At 56.8% G+C, this 20,469-nt stretch overlaps 2 protein-coding genes across 5 annotated transcripts in view; one reads left to right on the top strand and one right to left on the bottom strand.

Moving 5' to 3' along the window:
- The first annotated feature begins 6,515 nt into the window (after positions 1–6,515).
- PHLDA2 (pleckstrin homology like domain family A member 2) lies at positions 6,516–8,047 on the top strand. Its single transcript, XM_068944852.1, has 2 exons — positions 6,516–7,125; positions 7,611–8,047. Exon 1 carries the CDS (start codon positions 6,710–6,712, stop codon positions 7,106–7,108), a length of 399 nt encoding a protein of 132 aa, XP_068800953.1. The 5' UTR covers positions 6,516–6,709; the 3' UTR covers positions 7,109–7,125; positions 7,611–8,047.
- A 1,510-nt stretch (positions 8,048–9,557) lies between these two features.
- SLC22A18 (solute carrier family 22 member 18) overlaps positions 9,558–20,469 on the bottom strand; it is a 63,104-nt gene continuing 52,192 nt past the window's right edge. For 2 of the 4 annotated variants that reach the window (XM_068944849.1, XM_068944847.1), the window contains 3 exons: positions 17,741–17,842; positions 14,473–14,593; positions 9,558–9,872 (listed from right to left, as the gene is read on the bottom strand). In XM_068944849.1, coding sequence (XP_068800950.1) covers positions 9,685–9,872; positions 14,473–14,593; positions 17,741–17,842 — 411 coding nt within the window. In that variant the 3' untranslated portion in view covers positions 9,558–9,684. The remainder of the gene's footprint in view (positions 9,873–14,472; positions 14,594–17,740; positions 17,843–20,469) is intronic. The other 2 variants (XM_068944851.1, XM_068944850.1) reach the window with 1 other exon arrangement.

Here is a 20,469-nt window from a genome sequence, read left to right as displayed (position 1 = left end):
ACTTTGGCCTCTTGAGGGACCTACTTGGAGGAATCTCCTGGGGTAGGGCCCTAGAAGGAAGAGGGGTCCAAGAAAGCTGGTTAATATTCAAGCGTCACTTCCTCCAGGCTCAAGAGCAGTGCATCCCTCTGAGGAAGAAGTCCAGCAAAGCGGGCAGGAGACCTGCCTGGATGAGCAAGGAACTCCTGGCAAAGCTCCAGCAGAAGAAGGAAGTGTACAGAATGTGGGAAAGGGGACAGGCCACTTGGGAGGAATACAGGGATGTTGTCAGAGTGTGCAGGGATGCGACAAGGAAGGCTAAGGCCCAGTTGGAATGAAATCTGGCAAGGGATGTCAAGGACAACAAGAAGGCCTTCTTCAAATACATCAATAGCAAAAGGAAGACTAGGGAAAACGTGGGCCCGCTGCTGAATGGGGCGGGTGTCCTGGTGACAAAGGATACAGAGAAGGCAGAGTTATTGAATGCTGCCTTTGCTTCCGTCTTCACTGCTAAGGCCAGTCCTGAGGAATTCCAGACCTTGGAGACAAGAGAGGAAGTCTGGAGAAAGGAAGACTCTCCCTTGGTGGAGGAGGATCAGGTTAGAGATCTTTTGTCTAAACTTGACATCCATAAATCCATGGGCCCCGCTGGGAGGCACCCACGAGTGCTGAGGGAGCTGGCGGATGTTATCGCTAGGCCACTCTCCATCATCTTGGAAAGGTCCTGGAGATCAGGAGAGGTGCCTTAGGACTGGAAGAAAGCCAATGTCACGCCAGTCTTCAGAAAGGGCCAGAAGGAGGAGCCAGGAAACTCCAGGCCTCTCAGCCTCACCTCCATCCCTGGAAAGGGGATGGAACAGCTCCTCCTGGAGGTCCTCACTAAGCATCTGGAGGACAAGAAGGTGATCAGGAGTAGTCAGCATGGATTCACCCAAGGGAAATCATGCTTGACCAATCTGATAGCCTTCTATGACGGAATGACTGGCTGGGTAGAGGAGGGGAGAGCAGTGGATGTTGTCTGTGTGGACTTCAGCCAGGCTTTGGACCCTGTCTCCCATCATATCCTCCTAGGTAAGCTCAGGAAGTGTGGGCTAGATGAGTGGACGGTGAGGTGGATTGAGAACTGGCTGGATGGCCGAGCTCAGAGGGTTGTGGTGAATGGCGCAGAATCAAGTTGGAGGCCTGTGGCTAGTGGTGTCCCCCAGGGGTCAGTGCTGGGTCCAGTCTTGTTCAATATATTCATCAGTGACCTGGAGGAAGGGACAGAGTGCACCCTCAGCAAGTTTGCTGAGGATACTAAACTGGGGGGAGAGGCTAACACACCAGAAGACTGTGCTGCCATTGAGAGGGACCTGGACGGGCTGGAGAGGTGGGCGGAGAGGAACCTCCTGAAGTTCAACAAAGGCAAGTGCAAGGTCCTGCACCTAGGCAGGAATAATCCCATGCTGGGGGTTGACCTGCTGGAGAGTAGCTCTGCCGAGAAGGACCTGGGAGTGCTGGTGGATAACAAGTTAAACATGAGGCAGCAGTGTGCCCTTGTGGCCAAGAAGGCCAATGGTCTCCTGGGGTGCATTAGGCAGAGTGTTGCCAGCAGGTGGAGGGAGGTGATCCTGCCCCTCTCCTCAGCCCTGGTGAGGCCTCACCTGGAGTACTGTGTCCAGTTCTGGGCTCCCCAGTACAAGAGAGACATGGCGTTACTGGAGAGAGTCCAGCAGAGGGCTACCAAGATGATTAGAGGGCTGGAGCACCTCTCCTGTGAAGAAAGACTGGGAGAGCTGGGCCTGTTCAGCCTGGAGAAGAGAAGATTGAGAGGGGATCTCATCAACGTGTACAAGTATCTGAAGGGGGAGTGTCAAGAGGATGAGGCCAGCCTCTTCTCCGTGGTGCCCAGCGACAGGACAAGAGGCAATGGGCAGAAACTGAACCACAGGCAGTTGCATCTGAACCTGAGGAAAAACTTCTTGACTGTGAGGGTGACAGAGTCCTGGAACAGGTTGCCCAGAGAGGTGGTGGAGTCTCCTTCGCTGGAGATATTCAAAACCCGTCTGGATGTGATCCTGGGCAATATGCTCTAGAGGACCCTGCTTGAGCAGGGCGGTTGGACTAGATGATCTCCAGAGGTCCCTTCCAACCTAAACGATTCTGTGATTCTGTAATCGCTGTAGTTGTCAAGGCAGAAAGCCTTGAAGGAGCTACCCTGGTGCGCTCACTGATACAGAAACAAATAGCAAATACTGTGCAGGCAGCTGGCGGCGGGGCTGGATCCTAAGGAAGCCTTTTGCAGGGGCACTGGCTAGCCCTGAGGCAGGATTCGGGTACTTTTGTGGGACTTGGTCTAAGATGTTGGGGGGGAAACTATAAGAGCTACAGCCTTTAAGCCTAATTTCCCGAAATTCAGTTGCTTGATTTTTTTGCTACTATCCAGTTAAAATTTATAGTAGCTAGAAGAAATTAAATAGTCTCTGCAAGTTTCCGTTCTCCTTATTAAACAAGCTTTTCCTGTTTTAAAATAAAGGCAAGTCTTAATAAAGTCGTTCTCGGTTAAATGTTTCCTTTATGGGAGTTCCTCAAATGACTGAGGTCTCTTGACGTCAGTTCAGCACAGCGAAGCCTAGAAGAGGCTTAAGCTTGAGAAGGGCACTTAAGAAGAGGTCAGACTCGTTACGGCGCAGGGAAGTTGCTGGTTCCTCGCAAACTTAGTGACTCAGAAGGCGAGTTTAAAACATAGGACACGCGCCGACTGCCCGAAGTTACACTGAGTTAGCACGTAACCGTATGAACGCGCACTGGAAAGCTGCACCTTTTTCTCAAGCATGTTAGCTTGACCCCGTTTGGAGCCTGTATAGCTGAGCTCCCCAGCCGCCGCATCGCAGCCTCTGCAGCCCGGTCTGCTCCGCGCTGCCAGGCTTGGGGTGGCTTTTCTGGCCGGCTGTTCCTGCGGGCGTGCAGCTGGCTTGGCTTCCAGTGCCATCCTCCCGCCAAGGGAAACGGAGGTGCTCCAGCCTCCCCTGCCGCAGGATGCCATCCGGCAGCGCTGAGACCCGGCAAGTTCGGTCCGCTGGGGCAACGTGTGGCGAAGCGCGGCCCCGCTGCCCACGCGGCGCCTTTCTGCGGGTCGGGATTTTTCAGGGAGGAGGGGGAGCCAGCCTCCTTCCCGCCTGCCGGCAGGTTCCTGCCGGGGCGAAACGGAAACTTTCTGCCACAAATCTTATATATATATATATTTTTATTTAAATAAAAGAATGAAATAAATAAAAATAAAATTAAAAGGAAATAAATTAAATAAAGCCCTCCGAAGTCGAAAGCGCGTCCTGAACGAAGCGCAGGGCGGGCGGTGGAAGGGGAGGAAGTGCCCGGGCAGGCGGCCGGGTGACGGGAGCCGGGTGCCAGCTGGGCTGGGGCGAAACCCTGGGGAGGGGAAGTTTTGGGGAGAAAGAGTCATGTCAGGCCACGGTTTCCAAGGTTTTTATGTCACCCACGGCCGGTGCCAGCAGCCGCCCCGTCGGAGCCGCAGTCCTGGCGGGCAAGGGCAATTCCCAGGCGCTGGCAACCAGCTTTCCGGCCCGGCCGCGCACGAGCTTTTAAACTCTTGTAGGCTCAAGGCCTTGGCGACGGCTAAAAACAGCCGGTGCCCCGGGCCGACAGCTGAGCGGCCGGGGTGGGCCGCCGCCGGCGGGGGGGCTGTGCCTGGGGGGCTGCGCCGCTCGCCCGCTCCCGCGCTCGCCCTGCCAGCCGCTCCTGGAGCGCACCCCCCCCCCCCGGGCGCCTTTCTTGCACACACGTACGATAAAATTAATAGATAGATATATATAATGATTAATTTATGTATGTGTATTATATATGTGTGTGTATTTTTTTATTTATATATAAATATATATTTTATATATATATATATGTATATACACACACACACACACACACGCACACATATGACCCCCAGCTCGTCACCAAATGAGGCCGCTCCCAGCTGTATTTTTATTACTCCAGCCGCGATGGCAGAACTTTGGCCTCTAATTTATCCCGTGCATTAATGTTGCCCCCCCCCCCCCCCCCCGCTGCCCTTTCCCCTCCCTGCGTTTCAATGAAATGCGTAATCGCTTTACGGCTTCCTCCTGCTGCAGGCGAATCATCCCCCCCCCCACCCCCTGCCCCCCAAATACACCCCGGCTGGGCGCGGGGCTGGGCCCCCTCCCCGCTGGGGCTCGTTTCGGGATTTATCGGGTATGGGAAGCGCAGGGGGGAGCGGGCTCGGGGCTCGGCTAGCCCTTGCTCTGTGCCCCCCCCCCAAAAAAACTTCTGGTTTTCCCCGTGCCGGTGTGAGGTGCCGCCGGCTCAGCACCGCTTCACACGGCCTCATTTGTACCGGACCTGGGCTTTTTCTTTTTTTCACCCTGAGGTCCCTTTTCTTCGGGGAGGAAAGGGGGGGGAAAAAAACAAAAACAAAAAACCACCCAGCGCATCCTCAGCTTTTTTATGACTTACAGTTTCCCTTTCCCACCTCATGATTCAGCTGGAGGCCGTGGGGCCGGTGAGCGAGGCAGTAACGTCATCGCTGACGAACCCGGCTCCTCTTCTTTTTATTTATTTTATTTTTTTTAAACTCCTCAAAACCCTGTAGCCGGTGAGAGCTGCAGCAGGCTGCCGGGGGGGGGGGGTCCCCCGGAGCGGAGCCCGTGACGTGCCCCCCTCCCCCCCCCCATGCGCCCCGCAAATGTCTGGGGGCGGCGAGGAGAGGCGTCCCGGCGGGCGGGGGGCTGCGTGCCTCCGCGACGGCTGCTGCCTGAGTCAGCCGGCCCGCCGGCATCGCCGCTGCCTCAATATTAGTGACTCGAGCAAACTAGGCAATACACCACCCGGGCTTTAACACCTCCTCCAGGGTTTCTTGGGGTTTGGTTTTTTGCATGGTGACCAAGACACAAAAAAAACCTGCATTTCGACGCCGCCGGCTTTCCTTTTCTGTGGTTGCCCGCCGCATTAGGCCGTGTTTCGTACCTAAGGGCGCCCGTGCTGCAAGCCCCTCACTCTTCCCACGCCCCCAGCAAGCGCCCTGTGCGAGCGGCTCCTAGCCGCGCTTGCCAAAACCAGTCCTTACCGCATTGTTCTCTTTTTCTGATAATCTGTCCTACTTTGGGCGCTGCTAAGCCAAGCTGATGATTGTCCTGACGGTTGGGCAAGGCGCTGGGGTTTGGTTTTTTTTTTTTAAATGATGGGTACATGCATTTTTAAAAAAAGGTCATTGAGCTAAAAGCACAAGCGGAAAGCCAAAGAGCAAAGCGTGCGCCCGACCCTGCACCCGCACGCGGGAGCTGCATGTAAAAGCAAAGGCGATTTTTTTTTTTTTCCTTCTTCTTTTTTCCTTCAACAGCCCTTTTGAAGCAAGGTGTGCGCAAGCCTGCCAAGTGCCGCAGCCTTCGCACACAGGCGCGGTCCTCCAGATGTGCCGTTTACCGCTCCTGACGTGCTTTTTGGGGGGGGGGGTTTGCTGTTTTTTTGGGGGATTTTTTTTTTTTTTTTGGCCAGGTTGCTCTTTTGGAAGTGGTGTCCCATTTCCTCGGCACAGAGCGTATTCCCTGTTGTATTTTGGAGCCTCAGAGGAAAAGTGTCTTTTGCTCGGTGAGCCAAGGCCGCTCCTGGCTGCTTTCGGGTGCCTTGTCCTGGAGGGGCTGATGGAGGGGTGATGCAGGCTGATGTCCCGGAGGGGCTTTTTCGGGGGCAGGACCCCTGCTGTTTTACAGCACCGACTGACGTTTGTCCAGAAAACGAGGCCGCGCAGCCCAGCAGGTGAGTTAACAGTGCAGGGGTCCTCCTACCGGAAAAGGCAAAGCAAAACAAACCCCTCAGCCCTACATCCCACGAAAGCCCCAACCTTTGCTTTTTTTTTTTTTTTTTTCCTGGCTAAAGCGGAGAACAGGGCTAAGCCGGTCCCCGAGACCGGTGGCCGAGGAAGGGGCCTCGGTTTCCAGGGCCGCCCGGTGAGGCTGCGGAGCGGCGCCCATCGCGCTCGGGCACCGTCGCGGGTGAGCTCGCGGCCCGGCAGCCCTGCCCTCCGCGGCAGCGTTTCGGCCACGCCGGCGTGAGGCCCGCTGCCGCGCGCCAGCCCCTGCCAAATCACGGTCGTGGCACACGTTATTTAAAAAAAAAAAAAAAAAAAGTGACAAAATAAATGGCGTGCAGGAGGCCGGGGCCGGCGGGCGGTGAGTGGCCCGGCTGGCTTGTGTTTCTTCTTGAATTATAGTCGCTGTCTCTCTCGCGTGAGGCCGTCTTTACTGGTGCGTTGGTGCTGGGGAGTGGGAAAAGGGAGAAATCGGGTGATTTCGGGGACAACTGACAAGAGAAAGGGAGGGAGCGGCGTGAGGGTGGTGGTGGTGGGGTTCAGCCGTGGAGAGTCTGAACTCGCGCTGGCGCACCCCCCCCACACACACCTCCCCCAACCCCCTCCCCACTCCCACTCTGTGCGGGGCGGGGGAGGGCCCGTTGCGGCCGGGCGCCCATCACCGCGGCCTCGGGCCGGCGGCGGGGCGGGGCGGGGCGGAGCTGGGCCGCGGGGGCGGCGGCGGCTGCCCGGGGGAGGGCACCGGAAGGCGCTCGGCGCTGATTCATTGCGATAAATTGTTGGTGGCGCGGTGGGGCTCGGCCATCGCCGCCGGAGCCGCAGCAGGAGCAGGAGCAGGAGCAGGAGCAGGAGCAGGAGCAGGAGCAGGAGCAGGAGCAGGAGGTGCCGCCGGGGAGGATGAAGATGCAAGCCGAGGTGATCCGCGAAGGCGAGCTGGAGAAGCGCAGCGACAGCCTGTTCCAGCTGTGGAAGAAGAAGCTGGTGGTGCTGACCAAAGACAGCCTGAGCCTCTTCCCCGACGGGCACAAGCGGGCCAAGGGCAAGGAGCTGGGCTTCGGCTCCATCCTCAAGGTGGACTGCGTGGAGCGCACGGGCAAGTACATCTACTTCACCATCGTCACCAAGGACCGCAAGGAGATTGACTTTCGGTGCCCGGACCAGAGCTGCTGGAACGCCTCCATCACCATGGCCCTCATCGACTTCCAGAACAAGCGGGCCATCCAGGACTTCAAGAGCCGCCAGGAGATGGAGCAGGCGGCCGGCACCCAGGAGCGGCGCCTGGCCCGGGCGCCCTGAGCCGCCCCATGCGCCAGGTGAGCCCCGGACCCCCCCCTTTTTTTTTTCCCCCTTTCCCCCCTACCTTTTCTCCCTTTCTCTCGCCTCTTTTTTTCCTTTTTTTCTCCCCCACCTCTTTTCCTTTTTTTTTTTAATTTTATTTCTTTTTTCCCCTCCCCCCCCTTTTTTTTTGCCCCCCCGCGGCCCGCCCCCGCCTCTTGTCCGCGCTGGGAGGGAGGGTGAAGCCGGCAGCGCAGCCCGCGGAGGGTGTTCCCCCCCCCCCCCGCCTTGGCAGCCGCAGCCCGGGGGTCGCGGAGCCCCATCCGGCTTGTGGGGGGGGGTAGCGCTCAGCAGTGCTTTCCTTAGAGAATTCACTATACACGTGCCAGCTGCCAAAAAAAATAAATGCTGAGCTCTCTTTAAACTCGCTTTTTTTTTTTTTTTTTTTGGTCCCTGCTGCCCTGTTCATTTAACTAACCTGCTCCTTTTTTTTGTTTTTTGGGTTTTTTTTTGCTGCCTTCAGACCATACCGCTGGATGATAACCAGATCACGCGTCTTGGACTGAAATGGGACAGGGTACCAATGAAGGAAAGCGAAGACGAAAGCTGGAAGCGGCTTGGTTTCCTCCAAGCCTGTGGAGGCTGCTGAGCAAAGAGCCCCGGGCTTTGCCTGAGATGCATTTAGAAAGAAAAACCAAAGACTTTCGAAAGGACTTCTAGCAGAGCGCCCACGTGTTTGGAGTGGCACGGCTTTGCCGACGATTATCTCCTATTTATGAGATGCAAGGAAGATTGAACACTGACTGATGGTGTTAAAAACAATTTAAATTATTTGTAGTTATCTATATTTGTATTTATTTTGATGAATGTCTTTCAGCAGTTATTAGTCTTAATATTGCTTTTACATTAATATGTCCATTCCAAATAAATTACTTGAAATGTTCACTTTTTATTACTATACTCTGTGGTGCTGTAACTTTTGTTGATGGCTATTTGTGGAGCGGGCAGTGGCGTAGTGCTTTAAAAAGAGGGGGTGCGCTCACCTTTTCGGGGCGCCAGACCAGGGAGGGGGGAAGCGCGTGTTGATGCCCAGTCTGCTCACGGCTGCAAATACAGACGGCTACTAGAGGCTTGGGCACGTGCTCGTGTTGAAGCGCTTTCCCACGCGATCTAGTGACAGCCTGTTAGTCCTAGTTGCTTGTAAGGAGAGTGTGGGAATTCCCTGCAATGGTAAAATGCCTCCGTCTTCTAACAACCGGCATCTTTTCCCCCAGTCCCCCACAGCTTAGTGTTACGCTAAGGCTAAAAAGCAGGTTATTCATTTTAGACTAATACAGGGCTGAAGCTGAACGGGACACCTCCGCGTTGCAAGAAGGAAAGCTAAATTCCTGGCTTTACCGTCTTCCCGCACCTCTACGGCTCGGAGGTCTGCTTAAACTGCTACACGATAACCGGGAAAAACTGAGACGGGCTTTTCCCTATAGCACCATGACCAAGAAGCTTGGAGGAAACAGCTAATTCTTTGAGGAAATGCTCCAAGTTTTATGTTGGGCGGCTCAGTTACCACTAACGGCCCTGCGCTTCCTCGAGAGCAGCGCTGCGGCGCCAGCCTCAGCCCCCCCGGCGGGGGGAAGGCGTGATGGAGCAGTCGGCAGGAAAAGAAAGCAAACGACTCCGAGTTTATCAATCAGGTGAAATACTTACTATCGCCAACTGCTTCAACTTGACAGTTTCCAAACGGTAATTTTTTTTTTTTTTTTTAAATTTTTCCCCAGTATCCATACCATTCTTGCTGGAGACTGGACAGCAGTAGAGGACATTGCAAATTGATATACTCATGAGCAGCTTGTAGTGAGAACAAGACAGAATGAGCATTGGGGGGGGGGGGGAATAACTTTCTAGAAGGAGAGTGGCCCCCACTCCTGGAAGCAAGAGGGCCAGACGGTGTCACGCCGCAGGGCGCGCGCGCGCCCGCCTCGCGGGCTCTCGCAGGGTCAGCTTTGCTCAGGTGCGACCGGCGGCTGCAGCGACGACGGTCGGGAGCGTTTAGCCCTGACTCCCCAATAGCAGAAGGTGCGTGTCATACAGCAATGGGGTTGCCCGTGCTCAAAGGCGGATGTGCTCCCCCCCCCCCCCCAGTTTTCTTTGGCACTATCGGAAAAAGGAAAGGCTCAAACCAGAGCCGAGGCAGCGGCTACTAATCCCCTTGGTTTCAGCGAGTCCAGCTGGGAATGCTGCCTCCCAGCAGCTGAGGAGCTGGCCCTGCCGCCGGGCCGGCGCGCCACGGCCGCGCCGCGGGAGGGCAACCCGATAGCCCCCGGGCTGCCTGCGGCCACCAGCTGCCCGGAGCCCCGCGACAAGGCTTTTTGCAAACCAGCCGTCTTTTTTTTTTTTTTTTTTTAACCGTCCTTTTTTGTCCCCCCACCCGTTAAACTGGCCTCTAGACACAAACGCTGAAGAAAACGCAAAGCATGGTTTAAAACGTTTTATTCCAGGTGTGTGGAATCAAAAGTAAATCTCAAACATTGACTTTTTTTTCTATTTCTGTTGGGGGGGAGAAAAAAAATATGGTGGGGGGGGACTTTCTTGCAGCTGTATTACTGGCCTTTTTTCTCTTTCAGCGGGACGTTACTCTTTAAAAGGTAAATAAACAAACCTATGTTGACAATTAGTTGTAAATACCCAAAGGCGGAGACCCCGAACTGCTTGTATAAAACGCCACCGATTGCTGGCCCCACCGTCCGGGTCAAGGGCTGAACGGACGCGCAGATTCCCAGCATGGTGCCTAGGGGAGACGGCAGAGAAGAGCCCACGTCAGCCTGAGGGCAGAGGGGAAGGAGCCCCTTTGCCATCCCTCGCAGGAGCTGCAAAGCAAATAATCTCGTCCCCTTGCTTTCTAAAGGGCCAATTAGGGTCCGTGAAGCCTGAGGCCTCCTGGAGGCAGGGGACGAGCTGCCGCCGTGAGCCAGCGTAACTCCTCACTGAGCGGGTCAGCTGCCCATCACACCACCTCCAAGGCAAGCTGATGCTCAGCTCCTCCTGCGGCCAGGGTCTGGGTGGACCTAGAAGAGGCCTCCGAAAGTAGCACTCAGCACCCCTGACAGGGCTGGTCAGCTACAGCACCGAGCTGGCGGTGGAGAGGCCGATCCTAGGCTAGTGCCCAAGGTAAGAGCGAGGGCCCCGTTGCATCACAGCGGCCATCACGATTTAGTCTCCCGCACGGGACACAGGAACAGCTCTCAGGGCCTATCAGAAGCAGGAGGCTTAGGTCTAACTATGTCTTTACGAATAAATAACTAAAACTGCAGACAGAGGCTAAACCCCCTAGAGATACAACCCGCTCCCCGTTCCAGCAGCTCGCAGATTTGCATTGCAGGGGAACGGGCAAGGTCAGGTGTTTTTTTTCCCTGCGCGTGGACGAAAGCCACGCAGGACACAGAGACGGCACCCCTGCACCCAACGCGGCCTGGTCCGTGCAGTGTCCGTGCGGGAGAGCTGCTCCGCGCGGGGCAGCGGGAAATACTCAGGCAGCCAGAACATCATTACCCCGAACGCTGGGAGGACGGGGAAGTCGGCAGCACGCGGGAGAAACCCAGACCCTGCTCAGAAATGTTGTTTTCCTTTTTTTTTTTTGTTTTTTTGTTTTTTTAATAACTGATCCGATGCTGTTGGCATCGATTTGTTGGGCTGCGCAAGGCCAGCGGTGGCCTGCCCTCGCAGGCGGTGTCTTGCACGCACTGGGCATCCCGGGGAGCTGATCCCCACCTCGGCCAGGGAGAGGACAGACGAGAGGAAGCAGAGCCAGGCGTTACTTAAACGGGGATTGCGGCGCTTTTGTCAGCGTGCTTAAAATACTTGTGCAATGAGGCTGCGGCGAGGGCGTAGCCCTGGCGCGCGGGGCGGGAGCATCCCCCGGGAAGAGCCGGGGCGCGTGAAACGGGAGCACCCAAGCGCTGGGTGGGACCTCGGCCTGACCCTTTGCCAATGGGAACGAGCCCACAACCACCAAACTCTCTGGGCAGGTTTTTGCAATTATCTCCTTCCCTCTAGGGATCTGAATTAGACTAATTACTACGTGCGATCGCCAAACCGGCTCTTATGACTGAGGAGGCACTTTTTTTCCCCCCCCCCTTTTTTTTTTGATGGGGGGAGGGAGGCAGAAAGCTGGTCTCCTAGAAGGCTGGGCTCGCCCTTTGCACCTCTGTAGCAACCACGTTTCTGGAAAAGATCAATTCCATGCAAGAGGCTGCAGCTAGCTCCCTCACGTCAGACGCCCTAAAGCTTCGGGACGTTGCAAAGCTCAGCTTTGCAGCATGGGTGTTATAAAGCCGCATGCGTGACGGCTCTGATTTACTACCAGCCCTGCGACAAATCGCTGCCCTAGCAGACGTTTTCTGCGTTCCTCCTCCTGTTCAGCCCCGTCACGAGGAGCGTAACAAGCCCATCGCCCCGGCATCCCGGCTGCCCTGGTGCGGTTCAGCCACCGCCTGCCGGCCTGGCCGCCCGCGGGTGCCAGGGCCGGGGCTGGCGGCGCCCCGGGCAGGGCGGCTCTGGCCCTCCCTGCTGCGTCAGGCTGCCCCAGCTCTGCCTCCTTTTCCGGCCACGTCCCTGCTGCCCTACGCAAACCACGGGCTCGATCCGGCCTGAAAGCCTGTCGTGCAAGAGGGCGCCCGAATTTAATGACTGGGCAATAGCCGCTTGGCAGTGGGGTGAGTGGTGGGAGAGCGTAAAATTTTCCTTTCCTGCCTTTGAAGAGGAGTTGGGGGGGGGGGAGGGGGAAAAAAAATCAAAGGGAAAAAAAATGAATGAAATCATTTCCGCTCTACTCCCTTCAGTGGAAAGCCCCGGCGATAAGCAACAAGTAAGCGGCAAACTCATCGGCAGGAGGAAGTGACTTTAGCCTGGGCCCGACAGCGGGACGACCGGTGCGAGCGACGGCACCGTCCCCGCGGCCGCTGGCCTGCATCTCCTTCCTTCCCCACACACCTATGTCGGGAGGCAAGGCTGACTCAGCCCCGTCCGTGCCAGCTCCCAGGCTAGATGGACACCTCCGCTTGGCCCAGCCTGCCGGGACGCCCCAGCCAACCCCCTCTGCGGCCGCAACACAAGACGTCGGGGAGCGGCAGCAAGACGTTCAGAACCGACGTTTTTCCGGGGCCGGGACGCGATACCTGCTTCTCTTGCGTTAACTGAAAGTCTTTGCAAAATTAACTCTGATTTTTTTTTTTCCCCACGTGGTGACAGTGAGGGCTTTCCATAAGGGCAGAGTCACGCGCTGGCAGAAAAGGGGTTGGTGGGGGTGGGGTGGGGGGGGGATTACTCAAACTCCCTCAAGATGCCCACTTTGCGCAGCAAGTCTCGGGCTTGTCTAAGAAGGAGACGAGTTTTAGCGGCCATACGGGTGGAGCAGTTGCTGCGTGGTGCCACCCACGGCCAGAAACGGATGGCAGACATTTTAATAGCCGCATTGCTCTGCGAGACACCCACACCGTCACTGCAACCAGCTGCTCCGGGGAGCCAGCTCCCAGGGAAACGGCTCTGCTGCCTCAGGCATTCCTGCCTTCGCGCTCGTCCCTGCCCGGACGGCTTCACAACGGGCCCCAAAATATCAGAAGCTTGTCAAGAAGAGGGTCAGGGAGAAGCGGTGCAGACAGAGCTTTCTCCCAGCACCACAATTCTCCACGCCAGGAGAGCATCCCGCCTGGGCACGCGTGGTTTTCAACCAGCCATAACTCGGCAATTTGCACCGCTCGGGCTTGCACCAGTCCAAAAGGGAAGAGACCGGTGTGATAAAGCCCCAGGCCACCCACGGCTCTCCTGACGCAAAGCAGGTACATCCTGTACCCTGTCCTGGCTGTCCGCACTGCCCTGCGGGTGCCTCCGTCTGGCCCCGAGACCATCAACCCCGTCATGTCACACACTGACCTCATGGCATACGCAAACGGGGACAGGGATGAGGCAACGCAACGCATTTTCCTCCCTGACCCAAGTTAGCCTCCAGGCTTTAACAGTAGAGCAACGCTCCATTTTTCTGCACAAAGCCCTTTTGAGAACAGCCTGGACCAGTTCCAGCTTTGCTTTATGCTTAGATGCTGTTTGCTGCCCTTCCCCCACCGCTCTCCCTTCCCGCTCAACATTGCTCCAAGTCGTGAAACAGCAACTTTCATCTCCAGCAGAACTGAAGGCCTGGGACGTCCCAGTCCTTCAGCGGGAACCAAATGGGCTCCGCTGGCTGGAAGCATCACGTTTGGCAACGGCATCTGCCACAGACGCGGGGAGCCTGCAGCCTTCGCCTCCGCCAACGAGCTACTGAAGTGACATTTAGAAAAGCGCTTCATCCAGCAGCATCTCGAAAGGGCTTCATAAACTTCACAAAGGGGCTGCACAAACCATAAGCTCAGCTCTCGGTAGGGTCTCCGCAGGGGGATCGGCTCAGGAACAAAAGAAGTTGACTCGGCTGAGTTGGAGACTACGGATAACGGTGCTGGGGGCTAGTGGCAGCTTTCTGAGGCAACTCGTGTCGCAAGAGCGAGGTTTATTCGGCCAGGGACTCGACTTCGTGCCTGGCACACAGGACGGACGGGCACGACCTGACAAAACCCTGGAGTCTGACGGTTAGCGCTGTCTCGGGGGGGTCACATCAGGCTTCGGTAGGTGTCTAAGAGCCGTCAAACGTAGGGGCCTAAGTGGCCTGTACAGCTGGCAGGAAGGGGCGGACGTTTCCACAGGGCGACCCAGACCGCCCAAGGGAGCTGCCTGCAGTTAAACGGCGCGAACGGACACCCTCGCTCAGCCACCGTCCGGCTGGAAAGGCAGCTGGGACGCAGGATCCTCGGGGCGGGGGGGGGGGGGGGGCGACACGGCCCCTGCTGCCGCGCGTCCTCCCTGCAGTCCTTCTCAGCAAGGACGCGGCAGGGCTCAGCCCAGCCCCTCTCCCACCCCCCGAGGGCGTTCGCAGACCTCACGAAGGCTTTCAAGGGCCCTGCTGGTGCCCTGAAGGCGCCAGGGCACCACCTGGGAAGCGCATCCGCCATTTGGCCGCCCTGCGCGCATCCGCCATTTGGCCGCCCTGCAGGGCAGGCGCCTGCCCTGCGCCCTGCTCCAGTCTGTCCACCTCGGCCTGAGGTTTCCAAGCGCGAGGCGAGAGGAAGGGAAAGGTGTTTGCAGTTCCTCTCAGACCCCCGCATCACCTCGGCCCGGGCACGCGGGGCGTCTGCTGAGGGCACCGGTGCTCCACGTGACGGGCCGGCACCCCTCCGGCAGGGCGGCCTCGGGTTGCTGAAAGCCACACGGCCGGGGTCCGAGCTGGGGGAGCACCAGGCTGGCCGGACAAAGAGAAAAGCTGGCACAAGCGGGCCGCTCTCATCTTTTCCGCGCGCCCTTACCGGTGTCGGAAGCGGGGACGGACTTGGTGAGGATGCTGTCCGTGATGGTGCCCAGCGTGCTGAAGGCGAACACCAGCGGCACCGCAACGATGCAGTAATGCAGCACGTTCCTCATCAGGGCCTAAGCGACAGGACAAAACACACCGCCGGTCATCAGAGAGCCACCTCCCCGGCAGGCACCCGACAGCGACAGAAACTTCACGTGCCAAACCCCCGGCTCCGGTCCACCGAGGAAGCCCCCCCCCCCTTCCGCCGGCTGATCCACGACTCTGGCCGTTTCAGGGTCTCCCCCCCGCCGCCCCACCGTCTGCGCGTAACGTGTTATTTTAAGCACGCAGCACAAGCGACAGGTGACGCGCTCTAGCGCGGCGGCACACGCGCTGCGGCGGGTATTTTTAGAGGCTGGGAAGGAGCGCCGTCCCCACCGTGCCCTCCCCGCCGTCCCCTGCCCAAGTCCTAAGGAAACGCTGAGCAGCCGATGCAGGCGGCGTACCTCAGGAAGCCGCCGCTACTTATACAAAAGAGCCTAGAGGAGGCACTTCAGCTCATTAGCATAATTAATTAAAACTAAACTAAGCTTGTCAGGATAAACGAATACAGTACATCGGGTCAGGCGGTACCGCCGGGACTTCTAATCCTGTTCTTCTGCTCGCTTGCTAATAAATTCACTCAATTCAGGCATCCGCAATGGCTCTCCGGGCCACAAGCGCGCATTAGCGAGCGTAATTAGGGAGAGTAACGATTCTGTTGTCGCACACAGTCTTGGCAGAGACGTCCCTCCAGCTGTTTAATACTTCAGCAAAAGCGGCGAGAATCCCTGAGCAATGGGCTAGAGCCGCTCCGAGCTCACTCGCAAGCCCTGCTGGTCAAACGCACAGGTTTCTCTGGGGCATGCAAAGGAAATCCTCTCTTCCTCGGAAGTGGCTGATCCTCACCTTAGTCCCAAGGTGTGTTACGGTGGCCGGAAAAGCTTTCTGTCACTGGCTAAGCCAGAAGCGTCATTCACCGGCGCTACCTGGCCCAGGCCTCTTGGCTACAGGAGACGGAGAGACCCAGAGACATTGCTAACTAACGACTCGGAAATACTGAGGCTTACTCCGAACTGCGTGCACATCCCCTCCAGACTCGTACGTAGCTGGGTTTCTACCCTCGGAGGGGCTCTTTGCCTAGGTTTTCGTTAAGGACTAGGCACCTCTGATGAAGGCCCTGGAGAACAAGTCTCTGGTGCGTAAACATTCAGTCGGCGGGAGAATGCTGCCCTTGCTAGGGCATCTGCAGGACACCGCAGCGCTCATACGAAACATCGCTTTAACCCTCCCCTGCCTTCTTCCAATTCCCCCGTGGCATTCGGGAGGCTGAAGCGTGCGGCCAAAAAAAGAGCAGAACCCCCTCGAATAAGAGGAAAAGCTAGGAAAAAAAAGGTCTCCTCGCTCCCTTGAGGCTCTACAAGAACACGTCAGGTGAAGCGTGGTCTCTGCTGCTCCTCAGATCCCAGCCTCTTAAAGCAGATTTGAGCACACGTTAAACATCGGTGCTGATGCGTGTGTGTTTCTTAAGGTGAGGAAGGCAGAACCAGGAATTTCGGCAGCCAGGCTCAAACGCCCGGGAAGCGCGGCAAAAAGAGGCAGGACGAGGCACAACCGTGCCTTGAGAAAAAGAGACGAACGTCCCTGCGGGCCCTGCCAAACCCTCCCGCAGCCCTGCCCTCGCTTTCGCTCAGCTCCAGCTGCTGCCAGCCCCGCGCTCTCCTCGGCTCGCGACGCCCAGGTGCTGCCGCCGAGCGCTCAGCCCGCCGGCTCCCCTTACGGCGGCCAGGTTTGGGATACCACGGGCATTGTGTAGCCCTTTGTCCTGCCGCATCGGGCCTCTTCCAGCGACGCTTCAGCCCACCATCAGGGCAACGTTGGGATGGGTTGCGCTCTTCGGGAATGGGACTGGCCTCCTTAGGAGGCCAGGGGCTGCCGGAGGGCGGCTCCTCCACGGGGCTGGGGCACCAGGAGGTGCATAGGATTAAAAGCCAGATCTGGGTCCCCCCCGTCCCGCCTCGCAGCGATCTGTGCGCTCGGGGCCCTCCTGCCACTGCGACGGGACTCGCCCCTGCGGAGACCTCCTCCTTTACGAAAAACCACCCCAGGAACGGATGTTTTCTTGGCAACCGCTCGAACAGAGCGCTTTTTAATAAGGTCTCCCCGGCGAAAAGGGCTGCAGCTGCATTTGCCTATGAATAGTTCCCGTGGGAAGTCACTGCTGACCCTTGTCCGCCGGGCCCGTGCTGTCAGGATGTCCCGAGCCCTGTGGGCACGGCCTCCTTGCCAGCCCTAAAGCGAACTTCCCGCCGCGATTTCCCTTCCCTCCCTGCCCTTCCCCGAGCCACCCGGGGCTGCCGGGGCGGCGCGGCGCGCCTCTCCGCAGCAGCGCTGGGACCTCGGTGGAGTTAAAAAAACGGGAATTACTCTCCTTAAATCACGCCCTTGCTAGGCTGTCATCGCCGCCAGCTCGTGTGTCTCAGCTGCACTGCTTCTGGACGGGTTTCAAGCCTGCGCAGCGACGCCGCAGCCCGCGAAACTGGCCGAGCGGGAGATGCGGCGCCGCCCTGCTGCCGACGCTCTCCCGCCGCGTCCAGCCTTGCCCCGGGCTGGCGGCCGGGGACGCAGCCTGCAGACCACCGGGTGTTTCACCGCCCCCGTCTTGCGCGCCAAACCGCCCTTCTTCTCCAGCCCCACGGACCACGTTTCCCCGGTTTCTGCCTTGGCGTCGCCGTCTGGGCCAACACGATGCTCCAGTTACCCTTGAAGACTGGCACCGGCCCTCGCCAAGACAAACGGCAGCGGGTAGCATCGCTGACCCCGAAACTAGGGAACAAAATCACTTCCTTGCTGCCCTAAGCTCGGGGGCGTTAACCGGAAAGCCCGAGCAGAATAAAACCCAACCTCTGCCGCTCCACAGCAGCGTATTAGCAAAACGACTTTTCCTCCCAGAGCCGTCGTTTGTTTTCAAGGCAGCTCAGGAAACGGCAGTAGCTAAGGAAGACTGGGGCAGGATTTTTTTTAATGCAAATCTAGTGACTCAGGATGGATGTACAAGTTTCTGTGTAGGACTATTTTTGATTTTTTTGTCAATCCCCTGAACTATTCCCCGTGCATTTTTCTCTCGCTCCTGAGAGCAGCGCTCAGGCTGAGCGCAGTGACGTCTGCACGAGGGGGCGGGAGAGCCGGGGAAGCTGCGCCCCGGCAAAGCACGCGGCGCTATTTCGAGCGCCGAGCCTTACCATGCCCAGGCCCACTCCCGCGAAGACAAAGACGCTGAGCCGGAGCAGGGTCCTCTCCGTGCAGAGGCTGGTGAGTTTTCCAATGACCAAGCCCTGGACAACCTGGGAAAGAAGCACAGTAGGTCCCATTGACACCAACGTAAATGAGGCGGGAAGAGAGCTGCCCCCAGCGCGTCAAGCAAGGGGAAGGCAGCGCACGCGTCGTTCCTCTTCCCGCTTTTTTGGAGAAAAGGTACTTCGCTATCACAGCAAACGGCCGTAAGACCTGATTCACGGTTCTGAGCATTTTGTATCATAAACCTGTCCGGTCAGGTTAAAAACCTCTGCTGAGGGGCGCACGTGTGAGTTCTCCATCACTGCCCAATCATTAGCACTGACTGAAACTTTCTAAAGATACTCATAGATACAAAGGAATTTTTCTGACTCATGTGTGGCTTTTTTTCTTTTTTTTTGGCAGAGTACAATTAATATTGCTTTAGATTCTTCACTTTTGGCAAGTTCTTCAAAAGAAAAAACCCTACGTTTGTACGCAGAGGAGGAAAATGCCTCCTTTCCTGCAACTTTTCTTGCCATTATTTTAGACCATAAATATACAAATTGGGTGGTTTGTCGTTTTCCTACAGGAAACAAGTACAACAGAGAAGAGCGTCGTCTGCCCCAACAGCATGCACAGACACGAGGGACACGGGCAACTGGTTCTACAGATTTTAAATAAAAACCGGGGGGGGGAGGGCAGGGGGGGAGGAAGGAAGAGCAAAAAATGCAAGTCCCAGGAAGTATTTTGCTTTTACAGCTCTTCAGAGAGCAAAGTTTCCCTCTTTTTATTCATCTGTGCAGCATCTCGTGCCCATCAGGTGCTGCACCCAGCGACACAGGCAGCACAGAGGTTGGAAAGAAAGCGCTTTGGAAATGAGCCCCGAGTGGCTGGATTTCGGGGGAGGTACAGATGGGAAACTCCCGAGTTTTCCCTTGTCTGATCCGCGCAAAACACACTCTAACTTGGAAGAGCAGCTCTAGCTCAAAACACTCTGTTTTGCACAGTGGCCTTGTTTCAATTGCAGTCCCGCTTAAACAGAAACTTGGTTTGCTGTCTTAACGCGGGACAACACTATGTCACTTTTCATCTCAGTATGGTAATTCTAAAAACAAAACCCTCAAATCAACTTATAATGAGACTTGTGCAAAATAAATAATACAAACAACAAAGTTAGAAAGGAAATGCTAAGTCTATGACAAACAGTCAGGAAAAAATCAATTTAATTATGACTTTAAAAAATCAAATAGTTAAAAAAAGACTAAAAAGGAAGCAAGCGGGGAATTAAAGTTGACATAAAAAGCAACAGCAAAAAACGGAGTATTTTTCCAACAAATTATAGTTTAATAGAAAACATCAAGATTTGACCCTTCATTTTGATTCAGAATAATGTTTTTTTGTTGAGGCTGCGGGTCGGTCCCGTGACGTAACTTTTGCTGTCCCCCGGGACAACTCTGCTGCGGCAAGCTGCACAAGGCGACCTCCCGGCCTTCTCGGCGTCCCCCGCTCTGGCCCCGTCACGCTGCTGCGTCCTCAATATCGGGGCTTCGGCAGCGTGTCGGGCCAGCTGCCCGCCTCGCCATCACCCAACGCAAAGACCGACGTCAACCGGAAAGCTCAGCGGCAAGGACTGACGCGCCCGCGGCAAGTCTTGCCATCCGGGTGAGCCAACAGAGACTCACTCAAAATGAGTAAAAAAAACTGAGACAGCAGCAGCGCGGGAGGGGGCTGCCGAGAAGGTGCCCACCACTGCCTCGGTGAAGGTGAATTAGCTCCTGCAGAGCGACCGCGGCGTGATACGGGGCCAATGCACGGGGTGACCCTGAGCCACCCCAGCCGAAGCCGGGGCCGCGGCCGGAGGAGACCGATACCAATTGCGGCTCCTCTCGGGGCTGGGCGGAGAAGCAGGTGAGTGACGCTTCATTAAGCTGAGCACTCCTGAAACGAAGGATCGTCATTAACTTTTTGCAAGTCCCCAGTCTCCCCTGCCATTGGTGGCGGAGCGGCTCGGCGTGCCCAGCTGGAGGGACGGGCCAGGCTGAGTCACGCCAGCTCGCCCGGCAGCACCAGCGGCTGGTGAGCCCCATCGCGGGTGTGACCTGCCCCAGTGCCGGCATCATCCAAGCTCCAGCTCAGCGGCACTTCTCCGCCTGAGCCATCCCAGAAAAGGAAACATTTCTCAATGTGCCCAGACTTGAATGGCGCATTTAATCCGGATACGCTGTGCAGGCACGGCCCTGTCCCTGCCCTCCTTTTAGTCATCAAGGCATATCATCAGCTATGCCCCAGAGAAGTCTCATCTGATTACCGTGGGACTGGCTCGGCCAAAAAGGTCTCAGTCAAGGTGGTGAGTACATAAATGCAGAGAACTAGGGCAGTTGCAACAACAGCACATTTTCAGCAAGCACAACCTGGGAACAAAAGGGACCGCGTCCTCACTGGGTGTCGGGCAGCAACGTCCCACTGAAATAGGCAGACCAAGACCGACTTCAAAGAACGGGTATGGGGCAAGCGGCAGACCTTAGCTCTTCTCAACAGCAAGAGTCAGCCCAAGTCCCTCGCTTTCCTTCTGATCCTTGGGTTATACAACTGCGGACTCCATACATTTAGCCTCCCCACTGGCAATTCTACGCTTTCGCTGGCTTTCTCTGGTGGACTCCCTCCCGAGTGTGGCCATTTCCAGTCCACGCATAAG

Source organism: Struthio camelus, chromosome 5 (assembly GCF_040807025.1).
Source record: "Struthio camelus isolate bStrCam1 chromosome 5, bStrCam1.hap1, whole genome shotgun sequence".
Lineage (NCBI taxonomy): Eukaryota > Metazoa > Chordata > Aves > Struthioniformes > Struthionidae > Struthio > Struthio camelus.
The sequence above is the reverse complement of the archived record's forward strand: the minus strand, read 5'-3'. Positions and strand labels throughout refer to the sequence as shown.